General features: G+C 44.0%; 1 protein-coding gene across 1 annotated transcript in view; it reads left to right on the forward strand.

Moving 5' to 3' along the window:
* The first annotated feature begins 9,356 nt into the window (after positions 1 to 9,356).
* LOC147672004 (nmrA-like family domain-containing protein 1) overlaps positions 9,357 to 26,809 on the forward strand; it is a 65,289-nt gene continuing 47,836 nt past the window's right edge. Inside the window, exon 1 of the mRNA XM_086948062.1 lies at positions 9,357 to 9,517. Coding sequence (XP_086804188.1) covers positions 9,481 to 9,517 — 37 coding nt within the window. The 5' untranslated portion in view covers positions 9,357 to 9,480. The remainder of the gene's footprint in view (positions 9,518 to 26,809) is intronic.

Below are 26,809 nucleotides of genomic sequence, written 5' to 3' on the forward strand. Positions count from 1 at the left end.
ACGGACTACAGACTATCTCTGGTCGAATTCAGAAACATGCTTTTTCACGCCGAATGCCATCCGGATAAGCGTAAATGTGTGACTCCATTTTGTTTTTTTGATTTCCGATTTTCTTTCTCTCTGGTCAGTCTGCTTGGTTCAACCTTCGTGTGTTACATCCCTTGCTTTATCGGATGATCGATTTGAGATTTATATTATTTAGTCTTTAAAATTTCAAGTAAGACTTCTTGGGTTTAATTCCTATTTTAAATTTAAACAGTTGAATACACATTACAAAGCTGAACTTGAGTTCTATTGGACACATTTAAGGGAAACTATTTAACGCCCATCTGTATGTGAGTGAAATCATATTGAACTCGATGAACTCAAGTACTTCTAGGTTTATTTAAAGAAAACAATTTATGATGCATTCATCTTTTCAGGCTGTGTTTCACAGATCTCTTTAAGGGCATTACAATTGAAGGTACTTGTTTTAAAATTAACAGTAATAGGGATTTTTTTCTTCTCTTTTATATCATAATGTGCTCTGTACGAGAAGTTACCCAACCACCCCCATTTTTGGAAAAACCAGGTGAACCTGTGATGCTATGGGCAAAATAGTTTGGTTTATTTGAAAATCACATTGTAGCTATAGATGCTGCGGAATATTCTCCTCCTCGTAAATTCCCATTATTATTTGGTAGCTTAGGTTTGGCCGCTCAACGCATTTTTAATAGTCTTACACCTATTCCTCCTCCTTCTGGTCAATCTGGGGACATAAACAAAAATAGAGGGAGAAGGAGGTTAAACCAGACCAGGTCGGCCTCCAGTCAGTATATGCAATACAGGAACCCTATGTGAAGGGTCCAGAGACCTGGTAGGTATTGTGTGGCTACTGCTTACTAAGTCAGTGTGTACCAAAAATATGTAAGAAAGAAAAATTTCTTTCTAGAGTCCCCTCACTCACCGGGGTTGCCCCACGGTGACATGCTTCATCATTGGGGCCATCCCAGTTCTCTACGAAAAGGGGCGTGCTGCGACAAGGCGACTACGCTGGAGCACTGGTTTTTGTGAGATGACTATGTGTGGTGCAAGTGTGGTGATGGTGGAGTGGGTGTGGAATTAAAAATACCGTGCTAGTGGGCCTCAACAATTTATTTTGCTCCTAGTGTGGTATAAAGATTAAAAAGGGGTAACACTGTATTCTAACTTTTACTGAGCTAGATCAGTGTTATGGTCAACATGTTTCAAGCTCCCCCAAGCTTTTCTTCAGGACCATACAGGGTCCAGCCCTGTATTGCCACTCCTGTTTTCAAATGAAAAAAGTGTTCATAAAAACTAATTATTTATATTAAACGCAGCTGTTAATAAAACATGCGTGTAGTTGTACATACGGTTTGTCTTTTACTTGGAACTATAAAAGAGTGTTTGATTACACCCCATGGTCTTAGGCAAGGGCAGGAACGCCTCGTGGAAACATTGTTCCTATCGGCAAACCCGCTCGGTACTACCTGATGCTTCCTCACCCGACCGCATACTGGTTTGGTTTATTTGAAAATCACATTGTAGCTATAGATGCTGTGGAATATTCTCCTCCTCGTAAATTCCCATTATTATTTGGTAGCTTAGGTTTGGCCGCTCAACGCATTTTTAATAGTCTTACACCTATTCCTCCTCCTTCTGGTCAATCTGGGGACAGACAGTGGAATGTTTATCTGGAAGTTATCGCCAGATTGAAGAAACAATTTGAAGAATCTCCCAACAGTATGTTAGAAAGACATATATTTTATGAAAGGAAACAGAAAGAGGATGAGAAAGTAGAGTAGTATATTTCTGCGTTAAGGGTCTTGGCAATTTCATGTGATTTTGGTCCTCTGTTAAACAATTATATCAGAGATCAATTTGTTTTCAATTGTGCTTCACCAAAAATTAAGAAAAGGATTCTCAGTTATAAAAATCCTTCTTTATCCGAAGTTATAGATTTGTGTTCAAGTATAGAAAGATCTATAATTTCTACTAAGGTAATGATGGCAGATTCTGCTCCCAAAGTCAACATGGTTTCTGAGGAAAATGAAGACGAAGGATTATATGCGTTGGGTTGAAAGGATAAGCATGATAAATCCTTGAAGACAACTCAATCCAAAAGTCAAAGTCAAAATTACTGTTATAGGTGTGGCTCTAAATTTCACATTGGGAATTTTAAGGGGTGCCAGCTTTGAGTAAACGTTGCACCATGTGTAAAAGAATTGGTCATTTCCAGAAAGTTTGTAGGTTTCAAAAGAAGCCAGTAAAGGTTAATTGCGTTGATATGGATGAGTGTTCAGAATCTTTTGACAATCTCTTATTGACTCTAGATTCTGAAAAGGATCCAATTTTTATTAAGGATCCTTTATGTGACGCTACTATTAATGGCACAGAAATTCAAGTGATGGCAGACTCAGGATCTCCCATCACCATTCTCCAAGACATAGCATTTTATGAAAAATGGGGCAAAGAAGTTGAATTGTGTCAAATGGATGTGAACCCTAAGGCTTTGGGAGAGAAAGATATTGGCATGGTAGGATTCTTCATGGGAAATTTACAAGTACTAAAGAGATCAATTTATACTAAGATTAACGTAGCAATAAAAGGGAAAAATATTGTAGGTTGGAAGGACTTAGCGAAAATGGGTTTGTATCTAGTACCTGGGGATGTCAATCCTATTAAAGTAAGAGAATTTCCTATTTGTTATGTGGAAGATGCAAAAATTGATCTTTCAGATCTCTTAAATGAATTTTATTTTTTTTTTAACATACATTTTTATTGAGATCATTGCAGAGTCAAAATCCAAGTACATTCGACATGGTCAAGCAAAGTCAAGATACATTTACAACATAGAAAAATCATTGCACAATTCTATCCAGTTCTCTAGTCCGGTTCATGGTCAGTTCCACCGTGGGGGATTCACAAAGTTCACCCCGGTAGATGTTCCAGTGGCTTAAAAATGTTTTTGATAAAGAGATTAGACTGGTGAAAGGCATAGAACACAGGATTAGATTGATTCCTGGTGCAATGCCTGTGGCACACAAAGTTTGCCCGGTACCTTTGAGTGTGAGAACAGAGTTAAAACATTTTTTAGATGATTTATGTGACCAAAAAATTATTCAAGCTACTGAACCTTCTCAATGGGTCGCCCCCATTGTCGTTGCTCGAAAAAAAAATAACGAGATTAGGTTGTGTGCGGACCTTAGAGGTCTTAATAAGAACATTAAAGTGGACTGCCATCCCTGCCCCAGGATCCATGAGATGTTGGCGAATTTAGGTGTGGCTAAATGGTTTTCTTTAATAGACTTGAAGTCTGCTTACCATCAAATTCCCTTGTCTAAAGAATCCCAAGAACTGACTACCTTTATTACCCAGTTTGGTGCTTTTAAATTTCTGAGACTCCCTTTCGGGTTAGCATCGGCAGCCAGTGTCTTTCAAAGACCTTGTTCAAAGACCCTTATTGGAGTTCAGGCTTACTTGGATGATATTTTGATTTTTGTGAAAAACCTAGATGAACATAATATTGTTTTGAGAAAAGTTCTGTCTATTTTAGGGGAAAGAGGTATGACTGTAGGAGAGGATAAGTGCAAATTTGGTGTTTTCTGAATTAGAGTACTTGGGACACACAATTTCTGTAGCAGGGATTAAACCAAAATTCTCTGTGGTTAGGGCACTGAAAGAAGCTAAACCTCCTGGTGACAAAGACACTTTACGTTCGTTCTTTGGCCTAGCTGAGTACTATCCCAGGTTTGTTGTGAACTATGCGTAAGTGGTGGAACCACTTCGCATGTTACTCAAAAAGGGTAAAGAATGTGTTTGGTCTAAGGAGATGGAAGAATCGTTTCACAAGGTGAAAGAGCTGATTATGTCCGCTCAGGCACTCCATGCTTTTAGAGATAATTGCATTTCTACTATTTATGTGGATGCAAGCATGAATGGTTTAGGGGCAGTGCTAAGTCAAGAAGTGGATGGCAAAGAACAGACAGTGGCTTTTGCGTCTAGGTCACTTAAGCAATTTGAAAAACATTATAGTACTATTGAGCGGGAGGTGTTGGCCTGTGTTTGGGCGGCTCAAAAATGTTAAATGTATATTTGGGGAAGGAAATTTGTGATTTTTTCAGATCATAAGCCTCTCTCCTTTATTTTTAGCAAAGTTGCTGGGAATAACAGTCTCTCTCCAAGGTTAACTAGACTTGTGTCTAAACTTCAGGAGTACAATTTTGAATTGAAACATATTGCGGGAGGGAAAAATTTCCGTGCAGACTGTTTATCCAGAATGTTAATGAACAAGGATGATGAAGATGATTTGGTGGAAGAGGATGTGGAATGTGTGACTATAATTGACGCTATTGAGGAACGGAGTTCAGTGATCTCAGAAATGGAGTGGAGAGAAGCATGTTTGAGAGATCCCATTTTAACTAAAGCGGTGGAATTTTCATCGAAGGTTTGGCCTGATGTTAGAGATTTATCTGGGGAATTGAGAAATTTTGCACAAGTTGGTGACAAACTTTCAGTTAAGGATAATATTCTGTTGAAGGGTGATAAATGTGTACCCGCAAATGATCTAAGGTATACCATTGTGAAAATGACTCACAAGGGTCATTTGGGAGTAAGCAAAACAGTGATGAGAATCAAATTTCATTACTGGTGGCCAGGTTTAGACGTTCAGGTCAGGTCAATGGTAAACAATTGCGAAGAATGTTTGGTATCAGACAAACATTGGAAAACTCATTATTCTCCTTTGCAGCCTACCCAATTCCCTGGTTCAGCTTGGGAAAAAGTAGGGCTTGATTTTTCTGGCCCCTATAACGTATTACCAGAAAACATGAGATACTTAATTTTTGGCAATTGATTATTTTTCTAAATGGATGTATTACAAATTTGTGGATGCTCCAAACTCTGATAGTACTATTTCATTTTTTAAAAGGGTGTTTTTATTGGAAGGGGCTCCACAAACGCTAGTAACAACCAATGGTACACATTTCGTCTCGGATAAAATGCGTAGGTTTCTGGATTTACAGGACATTAAACAACTTAGTTGCGCTCTACTCCTCATCTTCTAATGGATTGGTGGAACGCGGTAATAAAATTATGAAAGAAGGTATTCAAAAGGCTATTGCTTCTGGGTTGGATGTGAGAAAGTTTTTGGAAGAGGTAATTTGGAATGACAATACTTCCCCACATTGTACAACCTCGGTTACACCTTTTGAATTGTTAAGAGGGAGGAAAGTACATTCAAACGTATTCTCTTCCTGGTTGGACAGGAGGAATCCTGGGGATAAAAGGTATGATGCCTTGAATTGTCAAATACAGTTAAGCATAAACAAGAAATGATGAAAAGAAATTTCGATAGAAAAAGCAGTTTGAAAGATGTGCAAATTTCAATTGGAGACTGGGTGATGAATAAAAAACCTTTTAAGTTTTCGAAGGGCAACTCTATTTTTATATACCCAGTTCACGTGGTCAAAGTAATGTAAAGGAGCTGTGTTTTGGGGGGAGAAGGGTTGGTGGAATTTCAGACAAGTGGTAAAAATGTCAGATGATCAAGCCAGTTTGGTTAATAAAGTGAAAAACAGGTCTAGTCAGGAAAATTGTGGTTGGACACACTGGTTACAAACTGAAAACAATCACAATAGTGAAAATTCATGTATGTCTAATTCATCTATTGCTTCTTACAGCCGGAGTGGGAGAGCTCTGAGAACTCCTGCGAGATATAATGAATTTATTAGATATTTACTTTTTTGGGGTCCTTTATGAAAAGAGTAAGGTGATGTATTTCTATTTGTATTGAATATGTAATGTTGATGATTCCTGTGTTGTGCAACTTGGAATGTATTCCTGTTGCAGAATGTTGTCCTTTGAATGTTTGGAGTCTTCTTCTGTCTGGTGTTCGATGGGTTTCTGCAGTTGCCTGTTGGACTCCGGACTGAAGAGGTACTCCTCCTGTTGGTGAATCACCTAGTGAATACAACTACTTAATTCAACTATATTTGGACTATTGAAATGATGTTCTGCACGGCCCCTCTTGGAAGTTCGCTCCTCATTGTAAAATGTTGTATATTTGCCTGTATATTCCTCTCTCCTGCGTACTTTTTCGGAATTTGTGTCTATGTAACCTTAATTTTTAGTCGCAGTGTCGCGCAGGTGAAATCTTTTGATCTCCAGTATGGCGCTTTAACCCGCGTCTCTCTTCCATTGGCTAGCTCCATAAATAGAGGCTAGCCATTGGAAGAGATGTGTGTAAATTACTCTTTTCCCCGGCTTGATGCGATCCGTGGGCGTTTCTGTCTCTTTTTTTAAATCCCGCCCCCCACACCCTCCCTCTCGCCGAGGAGTTACACCCCTCATTGTCTGCGTTTTCCATCCTCCCGCCCTCCTCCCGTTGTCAGGGATCCATTTGTTCCCGCCTCCTCCCTGTTGCCCATGATGTCTATCCTCCCCTTCCCGTTGTTGTGCCTTGTTTGTACCCTGCACTCCAAGCTGTTGTCCGTGCCTTCTCCCTCCCGCCCGCCCACTGTCCGTGCCTCCTCTCGGAAATGCCAGGGACCCACTCCACCCCTGCCTCATGCTAGCCATTGCCTCTCAGCACTGAGGTAACACACGCACACATCGTAGGCACAGCAGGCGAGTACCGGTGCATGGAGGGGCTGCGGGGCTGAGCACGCCCTGTGGTCCGAGATGGCTTCCCTGAGCCTCAACTTCTGCCGTACCAAGAGCATTAGCAGGAATGCGACGTGGAGTGGAAGAACCTGATCATAGTGTGCAGGGTAATACCGGGGCAGGGCGAGCTGAGGGGTGGAGGTCCACGTGGGGCGCACAGCTACGGGGAGCAGAGGCTCCCGTCATTGCGGGCAGAAGCACCGCTCTGTCTGAAGATGACTTCATATTTGCGCCCTTGTATCTGTAATGATGAATGTCAACAGTCCTTACCATAACTCTGAGTCTGTGAGGAGCGTTGAGGGGTGATGTCACCCAAGCTTGTTGTTTTTTTTCTGTTCTCAAGTTGTGCCGTAAATTGCCGAAATCTTTTTCACTTTTTAAGAGCGACCCGTACTTAACCGGAAAGAATCGAAAAGACTCAGTAACCGACATGTGCCGAAATAGACGAAGTGGGCCGAGGTCTCGAAAGTTGCTGAAGTGTGTGTGTGTATGGGGGGGAGGGGCGGGCAGCCATGTTGGGGAGGCTGGGAGGTGGCCGTGGTACCAACAGGAACGTGTGCTCGAGCTGCGGGGCAGTGCACGAGCCTGGTCGCGCGCCAGCGGTGTAGGGCGAGCGCGCGGACACCTGTGGAAGCGGCACGCAGAGGCCGGCAGTGATGGCCGCGGTGAGAGGGAGGCGGCACCGCCATGAGGGATTGAATCAGGGCCCGTATTGCAACCCCAGCACCGGAGACCCGCTCAGGGTCCACTGCAAACATGACGTCTCCTAGGACTCCGCTAGCCACCGTGAGCGAGAAGGATACCCCCGAGCAGGTGAGCTGGTAGCGATATTGACTTCCGGGCAGGAAAGGGTGCACCTTCCGACCTGTCCCCTCCCCCTTGTGCTCTCTGCCTCTTTCTGTACCTCAGTCCTGACGAACCTTATGGTTGGTAGTCCCCCTTCAAATCCTGGGCTTTGACCAGTCCTGTATCATAATGTAAATCTAATATGTTGACGTAGGTTATGGATGCTATTGTCCATTCCACCCACCATTCTGTTTGGTTTTACTTCGCTGCTTACATCCTCGTTTGCTAACCTCCATTTACACTATATTTTAAATGTGAAACCTCTTTAACCCCTTCACTGCGACGGCTATTCCACTGCAGTGCTAAGGGGGTGGGGGGGCTGCGCGGCGGTCCCGTGGTCGTGACGGAACCGCTCCGTCACGGCACACCCGGGTGAGCTGGGCTTGTGACGGAACGGTTCCGTCACGGCCCCACCCGCGCTAGAGAACGTTAGCGCAGCCGCGGAATTCGCGCCGCACAGGCGCGGCGAGAGGGCCGTGACGGAAGCGTTCCGTCACCAGCACAGTCCACCCGAGGCTCGTGACGGAACGGTTCCATCACGAGCATGGGAAGGGTTAAACATGTTTCTCGTCAGCCAACCTTCATGTATTTTTCCTTTTGAGAACCATCTCGTGTTTCTTTCTCATCAGTCACCACTAGTGGTGTACCTACCTGCCTCTTCAGACCTCCTCCCTTGACAGTGGTGTCACTATTTGCGAATTTTAGGATGGTACAAACTGAATCACAGATAAACAGTGTGTGTGTGGGGGGGGTCTCTGTGTGTGTGTGGGGGTCTGTGTGTGTGTGGGGGGGGCTGTGTGTGTGGGGGGGGCTGTGTGTGTGGAAGGGGGCTCTGTGTGTGTGGGGGGCTGTGTGTGTGGGGGGCTGTGTGTGGGGGGCTCGGTGTGTGTGGGGGCTCTGTGTGTGTGTGGGGGGGCTCTGTGTGTATGGGGGCTCTGTGTGTGGGGGGGCTCTGTGTGTGGGGGGGCTCTGTGTGTGGGGGGCTCTGTGTGTGGGGGGCTCTGTGTGCGTGGGGGCTCTGTGTGTGTGGGGGGCTCTGTGTGTGTGTGGGGGGGGCTCTGTGTGTATGGGGGGCTCTGTGTGTGTGGATGGGCTCTGTGTTTGTGTGGGTGGGCTCTGTGTGTGTGTGAAGGGGCTCTGTGTGTGGGGGGGGACTCTGTGTGTGTGGGGGCTGTGTGTGGGTGGACTCTGTGTGTGGGGGGGCTCTGTGTGTGTGTGGGGGCTCTGTGGGGGGCTCTGTGTGTGGGGGGGCACTGTGTGTGTGGGGGGCTGTGTGTGTGGGGGGGCTCTGTGTGTGAGGGGGCTCTGTGTGTGTGGGGGGATTTGTGTGTGTGGCTCTCTGTGTGTGGCTCTGTGTGTGTGTGTGGGTAAGGGTGCAAATGCAATAGGTCTCGCATTTGCGAGAGATTAAGCTATTGACATTGTAAATGACATTGCCATTTATTTATATGTTTTCAAAACCAATACATAAATAAAAATGTTGTCTTTTACAATGCCAATAGCTCTGACTTTGGCAAAGGCGAGACCGTTGCATTGTTAATGCTTGGTTTTCTTTGCAATCTATTATTGTGTTCCACGGTTCTTTTGTATTGTAACTGCCCCATTGTAATGCGCTCTGACACCTTCAGGTAATGTCCGCGCTTTATACAATTGCACAAACAAATTAAATAAATAAAGTGATCAAATGCATATACTTCCAAACATGTGCCCACGCCTACGGCGAAGAAAACATCGATCATTCTGACATACACTCCACCATCCAATCAGCAAGAGGCCTTCAAGACGTCAGGGGTGACATAGGTCCCGCCCCTTCGGCACAATATAGCAGCTGAAGCGCGCACGCGCTTGAGACGCAAGAGCGTGAGTGGGTGAACGCGCAACGTGGAGACTATAAGGCACAGATCCATCAACCCCACCGCTGTATAGTCAGTACGACAGTCCTGCCGGCGAGTATCTACCTGTTCTTCCACCATGTCGAAGCGCATCATTGTAGTGTTTGGAGCCACAGGTGAGACAAAAGTTAGGGAAGAGAAGGAGACTCCGTTTCATTTCCAAGCGAGTGACGCTGTCTAATTGCCCGCGGCCCCATGTTAAATGAGACCAAACAGGTTTTTGCATTCTGGACATGTGCGTTCTCTTTTGCTGTTCTACGTTTTAAGCTACCAGGTTCCAGCATGCACGCTGCTGTTGCCAAAAAAGCAAGGACTGGAGGATGCTGATTAAGTTATGCGTGGTTTAAACCCAGCGGACGAAACTTTACATGTTCGGTTGAATTAGTGTCACTTAGCTGCGTGGCTGCCCACAAAACCATATTTGGCATTTATTAAAAAATCCAAATCTCTGCATTTTCTATTCTGACAGTCTTTTGCTTGCTATAATGTGAGAAAGATGGTCGTATCGAGTTTGATGCGCCAAGTTTATTGACACTTTTATTGCAGTTTTATGCAATGCGAACCTGACCCGAAGGTATCGGAGCGCTTCACATGAGCACTAGTAATCTTCCTTTTTTAAGCGCGTGGAGATTGATGCCGTGACTCTAACCTTGAAATGATCACCACCTTCTCCTCCATGCAGTCCCCACTCCAGCTTCCCACGCAAAACTCCGTGGCTCGCCGTCTCCATTCTACCTCCATCCACGCGCGTACATACACTCCATACCACATAGTCGGTTCTCGGAAACGAGCTAATGCTGTTTGTTTCGCTGCCTCTAGATCCGCTCTTAGCGTGAGGTGTCACCCAGACTCGGTTAGATAAACCTGTGACTGCTTGTTCTCGATACATTCGTTCGCTTGTAGGTAGTTTTGTTTTGGCCAGGGATTAGTACATTTAAATAAAACCGGTGCTTTAAATGGGCCGGTACTGAGTACCGGCACTTCCGAATTTTTGGGCCGTCAGTACGGGCACTTCTCTGTAGACCAGGAAAGTACAGGTACCCTGATCGACGGCAGGCTCAGGTTAGTGATCTCCTCCAGCTCGGGGTAGGGCTTCCGAGCATTTTGCAACTAAATGAGCCGTGAAGGAGTCCCTCTTTTGCAGAGTTGCTGCTGAAGATTAGCAGCGCCCATTTCAGTCTTCTCAAACTGCAGGGGTTTGAGTGGGCTCTTGTCACGCTGTGATTAACAGGGCCTCTATGCAGACCCTGCACTGTCAATGTGGTGTGCCGCAATGAAAGTGCTTTAGCGCCCCTACACCCTCCCTCAGGTGTGAAATGAGTTGGGCCTCCAGCCACTAATCCAGCCCCATTTACGCTGTGGCACGTACTGGCTGTAGTGAAGTGAGTGGCAGCGCATGATAGTCCTCCACCTTCGGCAAAGTCGGGTTTTTTCTTCATGTTTTTGTTCAGCACTGTAGCTGCTTCCCTTTGTGTGCCCCTCCAACACTAATCGCTGCATTTGGTAATGGGTGTGAAGTTAGCCCTGACCTCAGGCAGTGGTCGAAGTGAGCAGGACCGTTTCTAGGTGTTTTGCCGCCCTAGGCGAGAATTGAAAAATGCCTCCCTCTCCCTTTTACTACCATCACACTCATCCCCCTGTCATCCAGGCTAGAAGACATGTGGCCTGCAGAGCACTATAATGAGAAAGAAATGAGACAAACAAGGTGGCTCAGTGGGCTACTCCAAAAACAATTGTTTGTCGCTCTCTCACTAACATCATTTGATCTTGGTCAGACCTAACCAGGCTCACTATAGCAGAGAATTAAAGAAAAACCCAAAAAGCCACATCAGGAGTTGCAAACAATATTCCAGTACACTTCAGTCATGATAGTGGTCATCAACTGCCATAACTGAAGCCAGCTTGGCCTTTGTAATTTACATTACACAGTTACTCTAGCAATGTCAAGATCTTTTTTTTTGTGTTGTTACACAGCTAATATAGTTACATCGTTTGTGTTGTCATACAGTTGCATAGAGTATGATGAGTTGGAGTATAGTGGCATAGTTTGTATCAATATACAGTTAATTATATTGTACATAAGACAGTATTGTTACACAGCAAAGATCCATAGTTACCGTAGCTACATCTACTTACTCATACAGTTCTGTAGGTGATGATATACAATCATGTGACATATAGCTAATTAGTATTGTTATACAGTTTCATATGTATTGTATTTCAGTATTTTCTTAGCTGTGTGTATTCACTAGTTCTTTGGTTCTGTCCTATAGGTACAAAGCAAATCTATTAAAATGGTATAGTCATCAAGTTACCAGTGACCACAGATACTGGGTGAGTCACATGTGCCTGGGACAGAGATCCACCACTTATGCTAATTATTTCATCCAACTCTACAAGAACCAAAACACCCGGCGCTGTTGGAAAGCACCTCAACTCCAGCTCAAGGATGAGTCTCTACAACGCAAACGCAACTGAGCCATCCACAGAGCCACTTAACCCCGATTCGAGTAATACCCTTCCGTACTGAAGATCTTACGCAGGTATCTGTTCAGATAGGTTCAACCGTGCACGTAAATGTATATGGAATAACAGATTGCACAGGGGAGTCCCTCTTTGTGGTCGCATAGTTAGTCCAGTTAACACGTCCCTGAGCTTAACCTGCACACTCAGTTTCCAATCTCCGGGGCCCCAACTAGGTTTTTGTATCCTTCCAATCGACAAAATTAGCATTTCTCAACAGAGTAATAGGCTAAACAAAATGCTAATAACCGCACCAATGTAATCTGCTTTCAATGGGCTGTACACATTGAGTCTTAACTAATTTTTCCTATAAGTTTAAGAAATGAAGGTTAAAGAGTGGTTTAAAGGAGATAAAATGCAGGTTATAAGTTTCAAAGCCACTTAAAGGTCTCACGGGGATACCACATATGGCTGGGTCTCCGCCGAGGAAATCTTAATTAGCCCTTCATATGTTTCAAGATCAGTTATATTGCTTGTCTGGCTAATGCACCAGCTGCAGACATGTATAATCTGGAGTTGTATAGTGTGTCGCGTTAATGTACCTGCTGCAGAGATCTGTGCCAGTGAGATCGGTACAAGGGAGCATGCACGTGCTGCAGAGACTTGGTGATATATTCAACTCCAAGAAAAATCATTTTAAGGGTATTGTAAATTCCTGAGATGAAATCTGCAGGTCACATCTCCCCACCTACAGTAAGATATTGGCTACCCTGCAAGACTGGGTACCGTGTTCTGCCCCAGATAGATGCTGAGAGGCTTGGCTTGCAAATCATAGCTGTGCATCCCCGGAGGACCCTCTTGGCCTTTTCCTCTTCAGAGTGGACACGCGGGATGCATGTAAATTTAGTAACACTAGGGGATGTGACAACTCAAGAGTGCATGTACAAGATGGACACACATTCCATATGCACGTTACACAAACCCAGGACCTTTTCTTGAGGGATCGATTTCTGAAGTTTTATGAAGGGCCTCCTCCAACAACAGCGTCCCAGGCACCCACCACCCGCAGCACAAGAACTTTGAAAAACAAATGACAGAGAAGTGAAACTGCCCAGGAGAGTGCCAAGTGAACGATCTGCAAGGTGCACTTTATCTTCCCATGCTGGACTCCGCTCCACGGGTGTGCAAAGGACTGGCAGGGAGGATGAAGAGTTGGGTGACCATGCTTGGCAGAGAGCTAGGGGTCTGTGTCAGCTGCCTATCCTGTCCCTCGTATGATACACACAGAGGAGGAGAAGTTTCAGTGCTCTGGGAGGCAAAACAAGATCCTGGACCCGCCAGCGGCATCAAAAGCAAGGTTCTAATTTGTCTAGACTGCATACGCCTGTGAGAGCAGGCGACGTAGCAATCTGTAGTATGGCAGATGGAGGGTCAGAGCCCAGACGAGCCCAATACACCCCAAAAATAGCTGTGATTTGTTTTTTAACAACGGAATGAGGACGATTATCTTTGCTTGCATTAGAGTCCATGACAACTTTGCTAAGCCAGGTTTGAGAAAGGAGGTCTCAACGGTATAAGGAGGTGCAAACACAAATACTTCCCATCTCACCCCTTTGGTACCCCCACCTCCCTTCGCATCACACAATGTCCAAATAGGATCATAAAATATACATACCGAAGTAAGACTCGTAAATTCGGAAGCACCTGCCACACAAGATGAAGGTTAGTGTTGCGCACACAGATTTGCAACCTGCGTAAATTCCAGTTCACCAGTACAAAAGTTTTGTTTCTACTTGATGTAGCTGATGCACGTGAGGCGCTACACACACCTCGACTACACAGAAAAATTAGCAGTAGCATTTCCTCATCCTGATAATATTAGACACTGGAAGAAAATGAACGGCAATTGCACTGTGCTCATAAAATTGAAAATGCAGTACAGTCGTCCTCATTTGCTTAGAGAGAGTAGGTGCATGCCTTTTCTTACAGCACGAGCAATCATACATCTACACTCTGACCTTATTGGTGGGCACTGTTACAGTAATAGGGCCAGTGTAGGTTCTTTCTATATTTAATATATTTACAAGTATCATAGCCACTGAGTTATGTATGTGGCATAATCACCATCTTAATTATATATGTATACCTGCTATGTATTTGTCACGTGTTTACTCGCGAGTTTCTAACACACTTTGTGTCGTTTTACAGTTATTTCAGGAGGCTGAGAGTCAGCCACAGAAAATAATTTCGCTGAAAGAAAACATTTTATAGAGTACATCTTTCTTGCAATAAAACCTGCGCATTTGCCTGTCAGTTGAGACATCAGATATGAGTAAAACAAGGCGCCAAACGTGGCCTCACGTGATGTTGAATTGTAAAAGGTGCTATAAAATGTTTCCCCCTTTTGCCGCCCTAGCCCTTTTGCCGCCCTAGGCGGCCGCCTAGTCTTGCCTAATGGTAGAAACGGCCCTGGAAGTGAGGAATAAAAAGTAGGGGAACTGTGGGTGGAGAACCAGGGGGTGGGAATAACTGAAGATTGGATCAGTGGGCGGAGTCAGGGGTGTGGCTAGAAATCACAAAACATAACAATTTTTTGTACGTTTAGCATTTCACTGACCAGTTACAGATTATAACGTTGTTTAATTCAAACAATGGATAACCATTTTTATTTAAGTCCCTTTTCCTGCCCCCTTCGCTGCTTTTTGCCCATTACTTCTCCTTTCCGGTCTCCTCTTTTGCCACTTCATTGCTCCTGCCCAGTTCACTCTGTGTATAACATTGACAAATTTCACATGGTGGCCAGTTCCCCACCGTACTCTGGGAAAGCTCCTCCGTAATCACTAACTCAGCATGGTATGCTAAAGACAGAGGCAGGCGCATTGTCATTCGAAAGGGGATAATAAGCCACAATCAGAATGACAATGGGCCTGCCCTCAGTCTGTGAGAGCTCGGGGAGGGGCTGCTGCAGCCTCTGGAGTTCAACAGAGAAGTGAGAGCTGCCCCTGAAAGCTGAAAGAAAAAGTTATCGTTTTTAAGTTGGACTATTCTTGCTGTCCCCCGGTGTCCCGGGATGTTTTTTTGAAAGAAGTAGGGGAACGGTCTGAAAGAATTTTTAGAAGTAGGGGCACGCTGTGCACTTCCGATCCCACCCACATCTACCACTGACCTTAGGGTAATGAATAGCAGGGAACCTGCAGCGCACCAGGAATAAGCTCCCATGACTGGTGATGTATTTTGTTTGTTCCACTAAGGTCCTGTTTAGTGTTGTGAGGGGGCGAAGAGATCAATAAGCATGCTGTGGGGTGCAAGGCTTCGCTGAAGGCCATAAATGCTTCACCCGGAATACACTGGACACAGCTGATGACCAGTTGCCTTAAAGTCTGCATGAAGATTGTGAACCAAAACCTACCCTCAAGACCTACCTAGAGTCTGCTTTTGGCTCCTGGATGTAGGGAATTTGGATTTGCCCTGCACTCCGTGCCAGAAAGGGATACCTTAAGGCCATGTTTAGGGTGCAGGAACGTGGGCTGGACATGGCCGCGGTCCATGCCTTGCAAGCTCTGGGATAAAGGTGGCAGGAATATTGAAGGTATTTGAAGTAAATCATTACAAAACTATAAAAAATACCCCCAAAATATTTCATAACGGAATTAGGCTTGTTTCTTAATTATCTATGATTATCCTCCAAGATTGGTGATCAGTTAATGTAATAACAAAAAAATGCTTATGCTGAAGCCCTAGTTAACTGGATGAAGCACAGAGGAAGTTAACACTCAATTGAACATTTTTTAAACCTATCACAAAGATACAGATGGTTACAAATACAATTCAGTATTCTTTAAGGAAACCCAGATTTGCCTCATTAAGCAGAAATAAACTTTAAAGTCCAAAAAGAATTTAGGACAGTAGAAATCATCTACTCTGAATTAGGATAGGGATGGAACTAAGCATTGGTCTCTAGAAGGCTCGGGAAAATGAAGGAATGTGTCCACATTGCAGAAACCTCTGTATATGTATTCTAAAAGTGAATTTGAGTTAGCATCAATGCTTAATTTGTAAAATATGAAGTCCAGGTGCACAAATGTTTGTCGAAGGCCACACCCATGTTTACCAGCTCCACCCACTTACTCTATTGGCTCCACCCACATCCTCCACTGGCACTGCTGAAAACCAGAGGTAATACCCAATCTGAATTTCAGCAAGGGAACCTTCCTCAACTAAGGTTTTGATCAGAGTTAGTACCCCTGCCCCGTGAACTTTGAAAAGGATGAAATCATAAGTGCATTTAAAGCACACTTTTTAAATAAATTAGCTAAAATGACGGATGCATTGAAAAGGGACATGACTCGTGACGTAAGGACTTAAGACCGTAATCAGGAAAGTGGACAATGACGTTCTCTTCTTGCACAGACTGACTAGTCTGTGTGAATAGGGCTAAAGTGGGATTTAGTTAATATCTCTGTGCTTCAGTTTCCTGGTCTGCTAATACTCTAAGCACTTCCATACTCACTAACAGTATTTACAATGTCTTCTGTTGCATAATGTGAATGCAGGTCCAGCGTAAGGATTTTCAGAGCCACATCGACTATTACATGTTGCCAAACAAGCCCTAGTTACCCTGGTAACAAGGCACTATAGGACTGTTACGTTTGCTGCCAACTTGTTTGTAGCTGGGCATTAACTTGACCGCTGTAAGATAGCGCCCTTCGGATGTGCAGATTATGTTCGTGAGCGATATCTATATTAATTACATGGATCCCCACTTTACTGTGCCTGGTACAGATTAATGAACAGATCAGGTTGCTCTCCAAAGGAGGGAGACACAGTGGAGATCCTCTGCCCTAGCAGCATTACCACCTGTATCTGGAAAGCTTACGTTTTTTCAGAAACTCCAAGAAACCACTACAAAAGCATGGTAGAACCCAGCCCGCCTGCGGGTGGCTGACCCCAGAGAAGCGTCACTAAAACATACAGTACCCGGGATACTGGGCAAAGCAAGTACAAACTCTGCATATTGTGGAGTGTCATCGTGGGAGGATGTGAGAAATGTCCGTCACCAGACTTGCAAATATTGCAAATCCCAGTCCAGTTCCTCTTAAACGTGCATCTTATGAAAGTTCTAACTCTAGCATTAAGTTAAGTATATATAATTGCTCTGTATTTGTACAACATCTTCTCGTGAGGGGAGTACAGCAGTGACCTTCCTCACAGAGATCAGCGATGACATGAACTCTTGGTGCACACTTTCATTACTGCACTCAGCCCGCATGTGATTACTTTATAGGTTAACGTTTCTGGGAGGACCAACTAACTCTCTGCCTTTGTGTTTACTTTTACTGGAAAGGTTATGTTTACAGTTTTTTTACACTATTCCTATTTTTGCTAATTCACCACAAAAATAATACCTCTATGCAGTACTGGAATTTTATTGTGAAGTCCAAGAGATGGAGGCAATTTCGCAGTTTTAATTGCACATTGTGTATATTTATGCATGTGTCAGTACCATAATATTGTGCAATTGCACATTAAATGTTTTAGTTTTTTTTTTCTCAATATGAAAAACAGCTTTCCTCGCTAAATCCCATACCAAATGCTGGTTCCATTCATAAAACTAGTCATTTCCATAAGTGCAATTTAACAATTAGCCTTGGTGTGTATCCGATGGTGACTACCATCAAATCCATGGTAAAAGTGAAACACCATCCAGTATTCATCTTGCTCCTTTATTTTCAAATATTTACCTGGCCTTCAGCGCTCCTTTTTATTAGGTCTTGCCTATGCAGCGTGCATTCGCTGCATAGGAGAGACCTAATGCCATCGGCAAGGCTTTTCCAGCAAAGAAGTGCACGTGGTGCGATGCGTGCACGTCTGGAGATTTCCTTGCGGGATCGCACAGCGCCATCTGGTGGCACCATATGGTCGCATGCACCCGCAAGGACATCGCACATGTCCCCTCCTGTGCTGCTGGGGCGTGCTCGGGCTGGGCAGCAAGCTTTTTTAAAGTTTACATTTTTTTTTTTTTTGCTGTCAGTTTCACCCGGGGCACAAGCAGGCATCCACTTCTGTCTTTTTGCTAAAATCAGCTGTCCTGACAGAAGTGGATGCCTGCTTGTACCCCGGGGGAACTGCAGGACTACTCATCAGTACAGAGTCTCTTGGTTTTTAATCATTGCTTGGAGTCGAAGTTCAGAGGAGGCCTGTGATGGAAGGACTGGCGTGGTGGGCTCCTCTGCTCTTTTGATTAGCCGGCTGCCTCTCTGAAGAGACCCCCCCCCCTTTTGAAGGACAGCTGGCGAATGTGATGGATTTATCGTCTTGAGTTGAGCAAGCATGGGCGAAATCCAGTTAGTCAAAAACTAGAAGATCAGAAGAAGGTAGGGATACCCGGGTGCTTTGCTTCAAATTACTTTTGAAGAGTGCTTCAATTATACTTGTGAAGTAATTGCAATGTGCACCACGCAAGGCCACCGCCGTTGATCCTGGATCGATAGTTGGTTCCAAATTGGCAATTTAAAGTAATGGGCATTGTGCTGAAACCACGACCTGCAGTTGTTTGTTTCATTTGTTGATTTTCTAAAGCGCACTTAGTGTCCGAATTGTCTTCGCCGGGCTGTTGGATCAACCAATCGAGAGAAATGGGCAGCGCTAAGTCATTCATCTGGTTTGTTGCTGCCTGGCAGCTGGTTTGTAATGCGCCTTTCTATATTGCCAAGTGTGTTTTCAAGGTCGCCTCTAAAATTTGCATTGCCTCATTAAGTCTGTTTGTTTTTCATTAAGTAAACGTAAAACAAACCGATTAATCAGAGGGTCCCAGGGCAAGTTTTATGACCCAAACTAGGTACATACCCCAATATACATACTCATTACACAAGAAATACCTAGGGGTCAGTGAAACACTGTAGCTCAACTGCAAAGATAGATCTTAAAAACACACGGGCAACAGGGTGGAAAGACAGACCATGCAACCAAAGTGAAATAAAAGTGAGGGTTCAAAAATATGGGCTGAGAATTCCCATCAGAAGCCACTCTGTACCGCCCATTGTTACATCATTTGCGTACTCCTTGCCCAGGAGGTAGGTGAGAACAGTCTGTTAGATGTAGTAGTGACTGTTCTGAGATGTAAGATAAGAGTGTATCAATAAAGGGTGGTTTGAAGGTTTTGAAATTAGGTGTGACTACTGAAAAAAGCAGTGTGAAAAGGTTGAGTGATAAAGATAAAATTGGATAAAGCTAGGTGGATGTAAAGTTTTATTGTGTTCCCCTAGTTGTCCAAGATTAAAAACAAAGTGAAAACAGATTTGAAATAATATCTGTGAGTAGTAGCGGTCAACATGATTCAGCAAAACTGGAATACTTCCAATGCATTCGTCAGGACCAGATGTATGTTCAACTACTGCTTTGTAAAAGTGAAGAAATGGTAAAATCAAGATATCACCTGTGTTTCCAGGTCATACGTTCAACCACACACTGTTGTCGCAGTGTGAGCCCAGCAATGGCAGGAGCATAAAAGTAAAACAAACAAAAAAATGTTGTAAATGACACACTATGTCACATACTACAGAGAATGTCTTTATCCATAAATCACATTCTTTTGTGGGCAGTATGCATTTTGCACTTTGTTTACACCACTCACCCATTAGTTGTGGTTGTTGTGCCTCACCCCACCTGGCAGCAGCTCAGGTTTATGGAGCACCGCTCTAAACCAAATTTAAAAACAGAAGTGACAGTCCTAATATTTCATTCATTGTGAGCAACAATATCTATACTTGCAAGTATATAAATGCAATTAAGCGTTTATCATTGCTTAGTTCATTATCAAATATACCAAAGTGTTACATACCATTTAATAGAAGCAACTCTTTATATAGTGATATGTTTTTCTTATAACTATAAGGTGCAGTTACTTCAAAATGGTTTTGATGGGAACAGCCAAGCGAGTGTTCCTTTACTTTAAAATTAGCAAATTCATTAGATTACCCCATCGAATGTGAAACGCTGCTTATTGGCATATAGACAACAAAGGGGAGAGCCGATTAGATAACAAAGCGGAGAGCCGATTAGATATAATGCGTAACCATTGGATTACATGGCAGTTAGACGGCAATGTCAGTTTTTGTTTTAGGCGTAATTAAACTTCACAGGCACGCCGAAATCCCACACTAAATCTGAGTGTCACAGGCCATAATGTTTGTAGGTAATAGGGCTCCATTATAGTAATATTGTCAGGAGCCAGGCAGTTCATCAAGACTAGCCCTCCAGTGCTCGGATATCACGAGCACACTAATGTACAGCGCTACGATTTCATGAAGTAAAGCCTTCCGCATAGGTTTTTGATGGTGCTGTAAGGAAGTACGCTGGAAAGGTCCATCCTGACACAGGACAGCACCCGAGGTCCGCTACGGTCATGGCAACAAAGAACCTACAGCAACACTTGCTTTAAATCTCCCAGTACTTAGTTATAGAAACTATTCTTGGAAAGTTTGAAGTGGGTGGGAACTCCTGTGATTAGTCGTCAGCGGTGCCTGAATAATATAAAATTCATCTGACATTCATTAGTAATATCTTTTTGCAGGTGTGCAGATAGAAATCGACATTTCCGCAGAGCTAATGATCACTATTCATATTGTGCTGCAGTCCCCCTCAAGCAGTGAAATGAAGAAGTCTAAATTTATTGCAGCTGTTCATCTAAATAGAGTAGTCCTTGGGATTCTGATGTGCTATGCATGTGTCAGATAGCCAGGTAAGATGTTGTCTATTACATGCATTGCACAGTTAACTGTTGTGTTGGAAGCATCATGATTTGATGAGATTGACTATTAACTTAAATAGGTTGAAGGGGTGACCTTAGACATTATTGAAATGTGGGGTTGTACCAAACAAATTGTGTCTTTTGCTGAAGTGCTATGGTTAAGCAATCAGAACAGTGGTCGGTGGTTTAAGGTGTAGTTGCTTCAGTAAGAAATTTGACTTTTACTTGCTTAGCTTATGATTTATATATCTCAGTTGCATTTACAGCCGTTTAGTGCAGTTGTTCACGGATATCTGGAAAGCAAATTCTTACTAAATACAAGAATTAGTTTCCCTCAAGCTATGGAAACCTTTGTAGATGCATATATCTGTAGATATGGCTCATCTTTACGCCTCGTGTTTTCATGGTGCAATGAGTTTTTTTGTGATGTCATTGGAAATGCTTTAATTTGTAGTTATGACACCTCTTTACATCTAATGCTTTCAATGTGCAGTAACCCCAACAATCTCATTGTTTCGGTGGGCAGTCAGGGAAATCTCACTTTCAGCTAGACATAAACTATCATAGACTAGACCGTAATGTAAATGTCTGCATTAGTCAGCTGAAACTGCAGTGTTTTGTTTGCTTGTAGGTACTTCCATGCCATCTTAGAAGGAGCCTGGCTCCTGGTGACCCACCATACTTGAAAGGCTATTTGCCTCTTTATGCTTGTTTTATGTCTGTTTACACCTTAATTACTGCTATTTGTTTCCAGTATTCTCACCACACAGGGCAGCCTTTGGAGTGAGGAAGAGTTGCTGGACCCCAGTTAGTGCATTTTAGACGCCCCCCCCATTGATTACTGAAGTTTATAGTCCCCCCTTCGGAGCTTGGCCTCACCCCCAGTCATGCCCCTCTTGCGGACGTCCACATTAGTCGGCTGAAACAGTGGAGTTTTGTTTCGTTGTAGACTCTTCCATGTCAACTTAAAGTGCCTGGCTCTTTTTTGTACTTCTATACTTGCAAGGCTAGTCTCCTCTTTATACTTGTTTTATGTATATTTAAATGTTTGCAGGTTTTCTTTCAATCTTATTTCTTGCCAGTATTCTTACCACACAGGGGAGTTTGTGTAGTGAGGTGTTGTGTAGTTCTTAAAATTCTGGACTCGTGCAACAAGCTTTGTCGTAGCATGACGATTATTATATCAAAAGACCGATAATGGCTAGTACACCATGTACAAGCATTTGCGTCATATTCGAATTACTATTTCACCTCTAAATCAGCATTCTCGTCCTGAACCCTTGGCATCCATTTTACACTTGGCAGCCATTTTGTTAGTTGCCCTTCACATAGGCTTGTAACTACAGCTGAATTCGATATCAAACGACACATACACCTTAATTGACTTTTCTGTGACCTGGGCAAGCTGAAACCATTGCCCCAAGCCAAACCTGTTTGGTCAGTTCCTCTCCCAGTGGCCGAACGAGATAGCATCAAAACACAACAGGCCATAAACTGTTCCCATCGCACACACCCCCGCCCAAATCTTGCTCACACCTGTCCCTGCTCTTTTCTCTTCTTTTGCTTTATGATGAGGAGGAGCCCGGTTTTATTGGGGGTACACCGATATCTGGTGAGAATGTTAGGCCTTGCCGGGTAAATGATCACGAACTGGACATACTAAATGTGTACTTGTCGTCATGACTCTGCTTATTCTTTTGTAATGAAAATATGTGAATAGCTCACTGTAAATCCAAGAATGTTTGCACTGTAAATCTAAGAATGCTTGCCTGAAGCTTAAAAATCTGTATAAAAGGAGAAGCCAGGCTTTGTAAATTTGAGCAGTCTCCTGAGAACATACATGCTGTTGTACTTCTAGGACGCTTGTTACTTGGTTGCAGCCAATAAATCCGATCTTTGACTTCACCTAGAAGACTCGTGTTTCTGTGGTCTGAATCAGGAAAGTATTTGAGGTCTTTGGGTGTTGCCCTGACACCGCTGGGTTACCGGATCAGTACCGGTTCTGAAAAACCCAGTACCTCAGTTGTTGCTGGACCCCAGTTAGTGCATTTTAGTTGCCTGCCTCTGTTTGATTGCAGAAGTGCAATTTGAGTCTTTGCCATGCCCTCTGTCATGCCCTTAATGGCACGCAAATGGCAAGCCCATCTGCACACGTCTGCGGCTGGACTGCGCCCAGCGCTACAACCCCTGGCAGCTTTACTTTAACCCCAGTTGTATTCAAGGGAAAAGCTCTTGGAGCTCAGCAACCAAGGCAGGAACAGTCCCTGCAATTATTTTAAATTTGATACTAACCTTGATTGTTTTGGCTACAAAAATTGCAGATACTCATTTAAGGTAGATACTGTGTCAACAACAGAGGCACAACTTACCTTGCACCCCCTTCTCTTAACCCTTGAGAATAACCCACCGATACACATGCTCTTTGATAAAAAATAAATATATTTGGAATGAGGGTCTACGTATATTCAGAATTTGGCTCCTCACTCTGCAGATCACCACAATTTGAGATAGGATAAACCAATCTTCGTATTCTCTTCCAACTGCATGTACCATTGTGGTAGGGTTATGTTGAGACAGGATGATTTGTGCAAGACGTTAAAGCAAATATTTTATAGACAAAAAATGTTACTGAAATTTTTATACAGTCATAGCATTAGCTTGCTCATGAGATACGCAGATTAGTCGGACGAATGGGCGCATTTGAACTATTTAACAATCAGACAGCACGTCACCGAGAGGGAGCCAGTTAACAAAGAAGTACAGTGAACAAAAGTACAGCGAGGCTTGTGAGTGAAGAACAGTGTCAGGATTATTTACATGACTAGGGCATTATTTACAGGAGACCACGGCTATGGAGTAATTGCATGTGTACGAGGATGGTCAAGTATTGTGCTATCTTCTCCTTACCTGACCACATGTGCCTGCTCCTGGACTTCCTCAGTGCTGCTTTGGGATGGTTCTTGTTGTGCATTTTGGGTGAAAAACATATATACCATATCTCTGGTACACATAATATTGTGTGATTTTTCTTAACTTGTGTAGGTCTACTGTTAAGCCTATGACTGCGCTTTAGCATATTGCACAATACCGGTTTAAGAGATACAGGCAGGGTGCAAGGGGTCTTTGGAACGGATTTTGGATCAATTCCTTTGATTTGTTCCTACCATCTGAACTTAGTGAAAGTTCTATTACTGGAATAGTAAAAGGTGCTGCATGTCAGATGTGAGGTGCGTTGGTAGTGCTGGGTGCGAGCCAATGTACTGAAGTAGATGAGGGAGTGCTACACTATAGGATGGTGATTTGGGAGAGCTCTAGGTATGGAGGTTTGTGTGTATGCATAACTTATCACATCACCAACACACTTTTGTAGCCATGCTTAAAACATAACATCACACCTTCACTACTATCACACAAACAAACATTACACACCTTAAGACTGTGAGTGAATCTTGTCCTGCTGATACCCCTGGGGAATGTGTGCTTTATGTGGGGAAAGTGCTATGTTCATTCATGACTGTACCTGTTCTCTGTATTTGGTGTTTCTGTGTCTGAGGGAACCTCGATTTGCAGTTGCTGTACCCTACCAGCTGTATTCATTATGTTAATACATGCACTACTACTGCCAAACTCGCTATTTTGTTCTTTGATGGTGAAGCTTTGTAAAAATGTATTTCACTTTACAAATGAACTGGCAGTGTCGAAGCTCGTTTGAAAATGTATATTTTTATTTATTTATATATATCTATATATCCAACAGATTTGCCCCAAGCAAAGTGCACTCTTTAACAGCAACATTTTCATGGGAGCAGCCACGGTGAGTCACATGACACAGCAGTTCAAATGCCTAACGTGTTTGGGAATACGATCCCTTTCTCAAACGCAGAACATACTAAAATACAGCAAATATTTCCCACCAGTATGTCCCCAAGTAATCGTCATCATGTTCAGGGAGTCTATGCATCCTTGTAAAGAGTTTCAAATTTTACCCATGTTGGTTTTGCCACACAATTGAGAATGGACTCTGTCCATTCTGCCCCTCCATGTTGTGGTCTAAATATTTTTTCCAAAATTGGGGCTACTCTGTGCCCAAGAGACTCTGGAAGCACCCATGTATAACATGAAACAACCCTAAATAAAAGTATTGTACATTATACATTTATTGCATTAAGCATCCTCGTATGTAACATGCTAGTATTAATGACGCCAGACCTTGAAAACCATGCCAAGAACATAGGGAGAGGATGTGGCATAGCGTCAGTTCCCACAGTTTACTTTATGCACATATACTGCTTCCTTGAATGCTTGCAAAATAAACGTCAATGGATTACCTGTTTATTTCCCTATTATGGGGACACAACTGAATCACTGTGGGAGTCTATTTTTCAAGCAGGGTTATATTCAGATGTTTCCTTGTCGGGAGGTGTCCATACTCTTCTGTGCTTAAACCCTACTATATTTCCAATTATTAACCCCACCCCCCATATCTGGGTATTCAAGCTCCCAAATCAAATTCCCCAGCTTTCTCTCATATCCATTTTTCACTAGTCTCCTCTGCCCAAACTTCTTTTTTTTCTCTGAGTTTTATATAGTGTTGACTAGACCCGAAGACATCAGAGCGCTTTATATGAACACCAGCTACGGTACACGAGGACACATTCAGTTTTGTTAGGCACAGGGAGATTAAGTGATTTGCCCAGAGTCACAGGATGCTGATCCAATGCCTATACTTGAACCTGGTTCCCCCAGATTGGAGATCGACCACCCTAGCCTGTTAAGACACATCCTCTCATCAAACTTGCAACTGCCTTGTGTTTCCCAATCCCTCTCGTATTCCTTCTCCTCTAAACAATTCTTCACTAAACCATCCCTCTCTCCCTGTCACTCATGCACACTCCTCTCTAAATCTTCTTTTGCTCTTTGTGTCTGACCCACATATCCTGCTCCAGTATCACGCTCTCTCCAGTCATGCATCAGCCCCAACCCTACAGCAACTCCTTCCCTATTTTTTAAATCTTTTTCCATTGGTGTCATTTTCTACCTCTTGTAACTGATTTCCCATTTTCTGGTTCTGCAAATATAATCACTCCATTGCAAACAAAGTAAAAAACATTGTAATTTACACCTCCAATAGCTTTCACAAATGTCAGACCGGTTGCATTGCAAATGCTTGTTTATATTTTTGCTACCGAGGTCCCATGACATACAAAATTACCTCCTAATTAATTTACACCATCCCTTGTCTTTAAAATCGGCAAATGCCCAACTGAGGTCTGCTGCTGCACACTGCTGCTTCAAATGATGGTGCCAGACTACCAGTGCTGGCGGTGCATGTGTCCCTCTAAATATGATTCTCGGGGGGCGTGGCCAAGATAGCGGTGAAGTAGGACATGCTTCTCTGTTCCTCCGGCGCCGCCTGACATTGCGCTTTATATATCACCCTGGCTAGTGCCCTTCTGCGCTGGCGACTGTGCGCGCCTGTGAACCCATGCTGTCCTGGGGGCCTTATTTTGGCGAGCGTTGCGAGCTTTGCACTGCTCGGTACGGCCTTGACTGGCTCCGGGCCGAGCAAACCTCGTGGTGGGAGGAGAGTGGCGGCCTGGGTCTCCCGGAGCGGCGTGCCGTGGCTGAGCGCTGCTGGCCCCGTGCACTAGGTGCGGAGAGTGGCGCTGAGGCTATAGCAGCAGAGGAGACTGGCCGCTGCAGCTGAACCCGGAGCGGCACCCGCAGGAGTGTGGAGCTGCGGCCTGACCGGGAGGAGTAAGGGCGTCCAGTGCGACTGCAGTGGTTGAGACGCCCGCAGGGCGGGCGAGTGCTCCCGCGCTGCGAGGCCCCGAGCAGAGGCTGACGGCGCCTTCCATCCCGGCCCAAATGGAGAGAGGTGAGGAGCAAGGGGGCGGCCCCCGGGAGAATTAAGGCTCGGTCCGCAGGCTGGCAGACTGTGTGGGGCCTGCACCAGGGAGCTAGGCATTGAGACCCCGGTATTGCGAGTTCATCAATATGAGGGAAGAGGAATGGTTGTCCTATCTGTTCCCCAGAACTAGGTAGAAATTATCAAGAGTGGATAGGACACTTGTAACCACTTATACCGAGAAAAGTATTGAAAAACCCTCATAAACGTTGTGTATAACGAGAAGCGGTATATCTTATTCTCCGCCCCACACAAACGTTATGGCAGCAATCATTGGGTTTGACAAAT

This window comes from Lissotriton vulgaris, unplaced genomic scaffold (genome assembly GCF_964263255.1).
Source record: "Lissotriton vulgaris unplaced genomic scaffold, aLisVul1.2 SCAFFOLD_764, whole genome shotgun sequence".
Classification (NCBI taxonomy): domain Eukaryota; kingdom Metazoa; phylum Chordata; class Amphibia; order Caudata; family Salamandridae; genus Lissotriton; species Lissotriton vulgaris.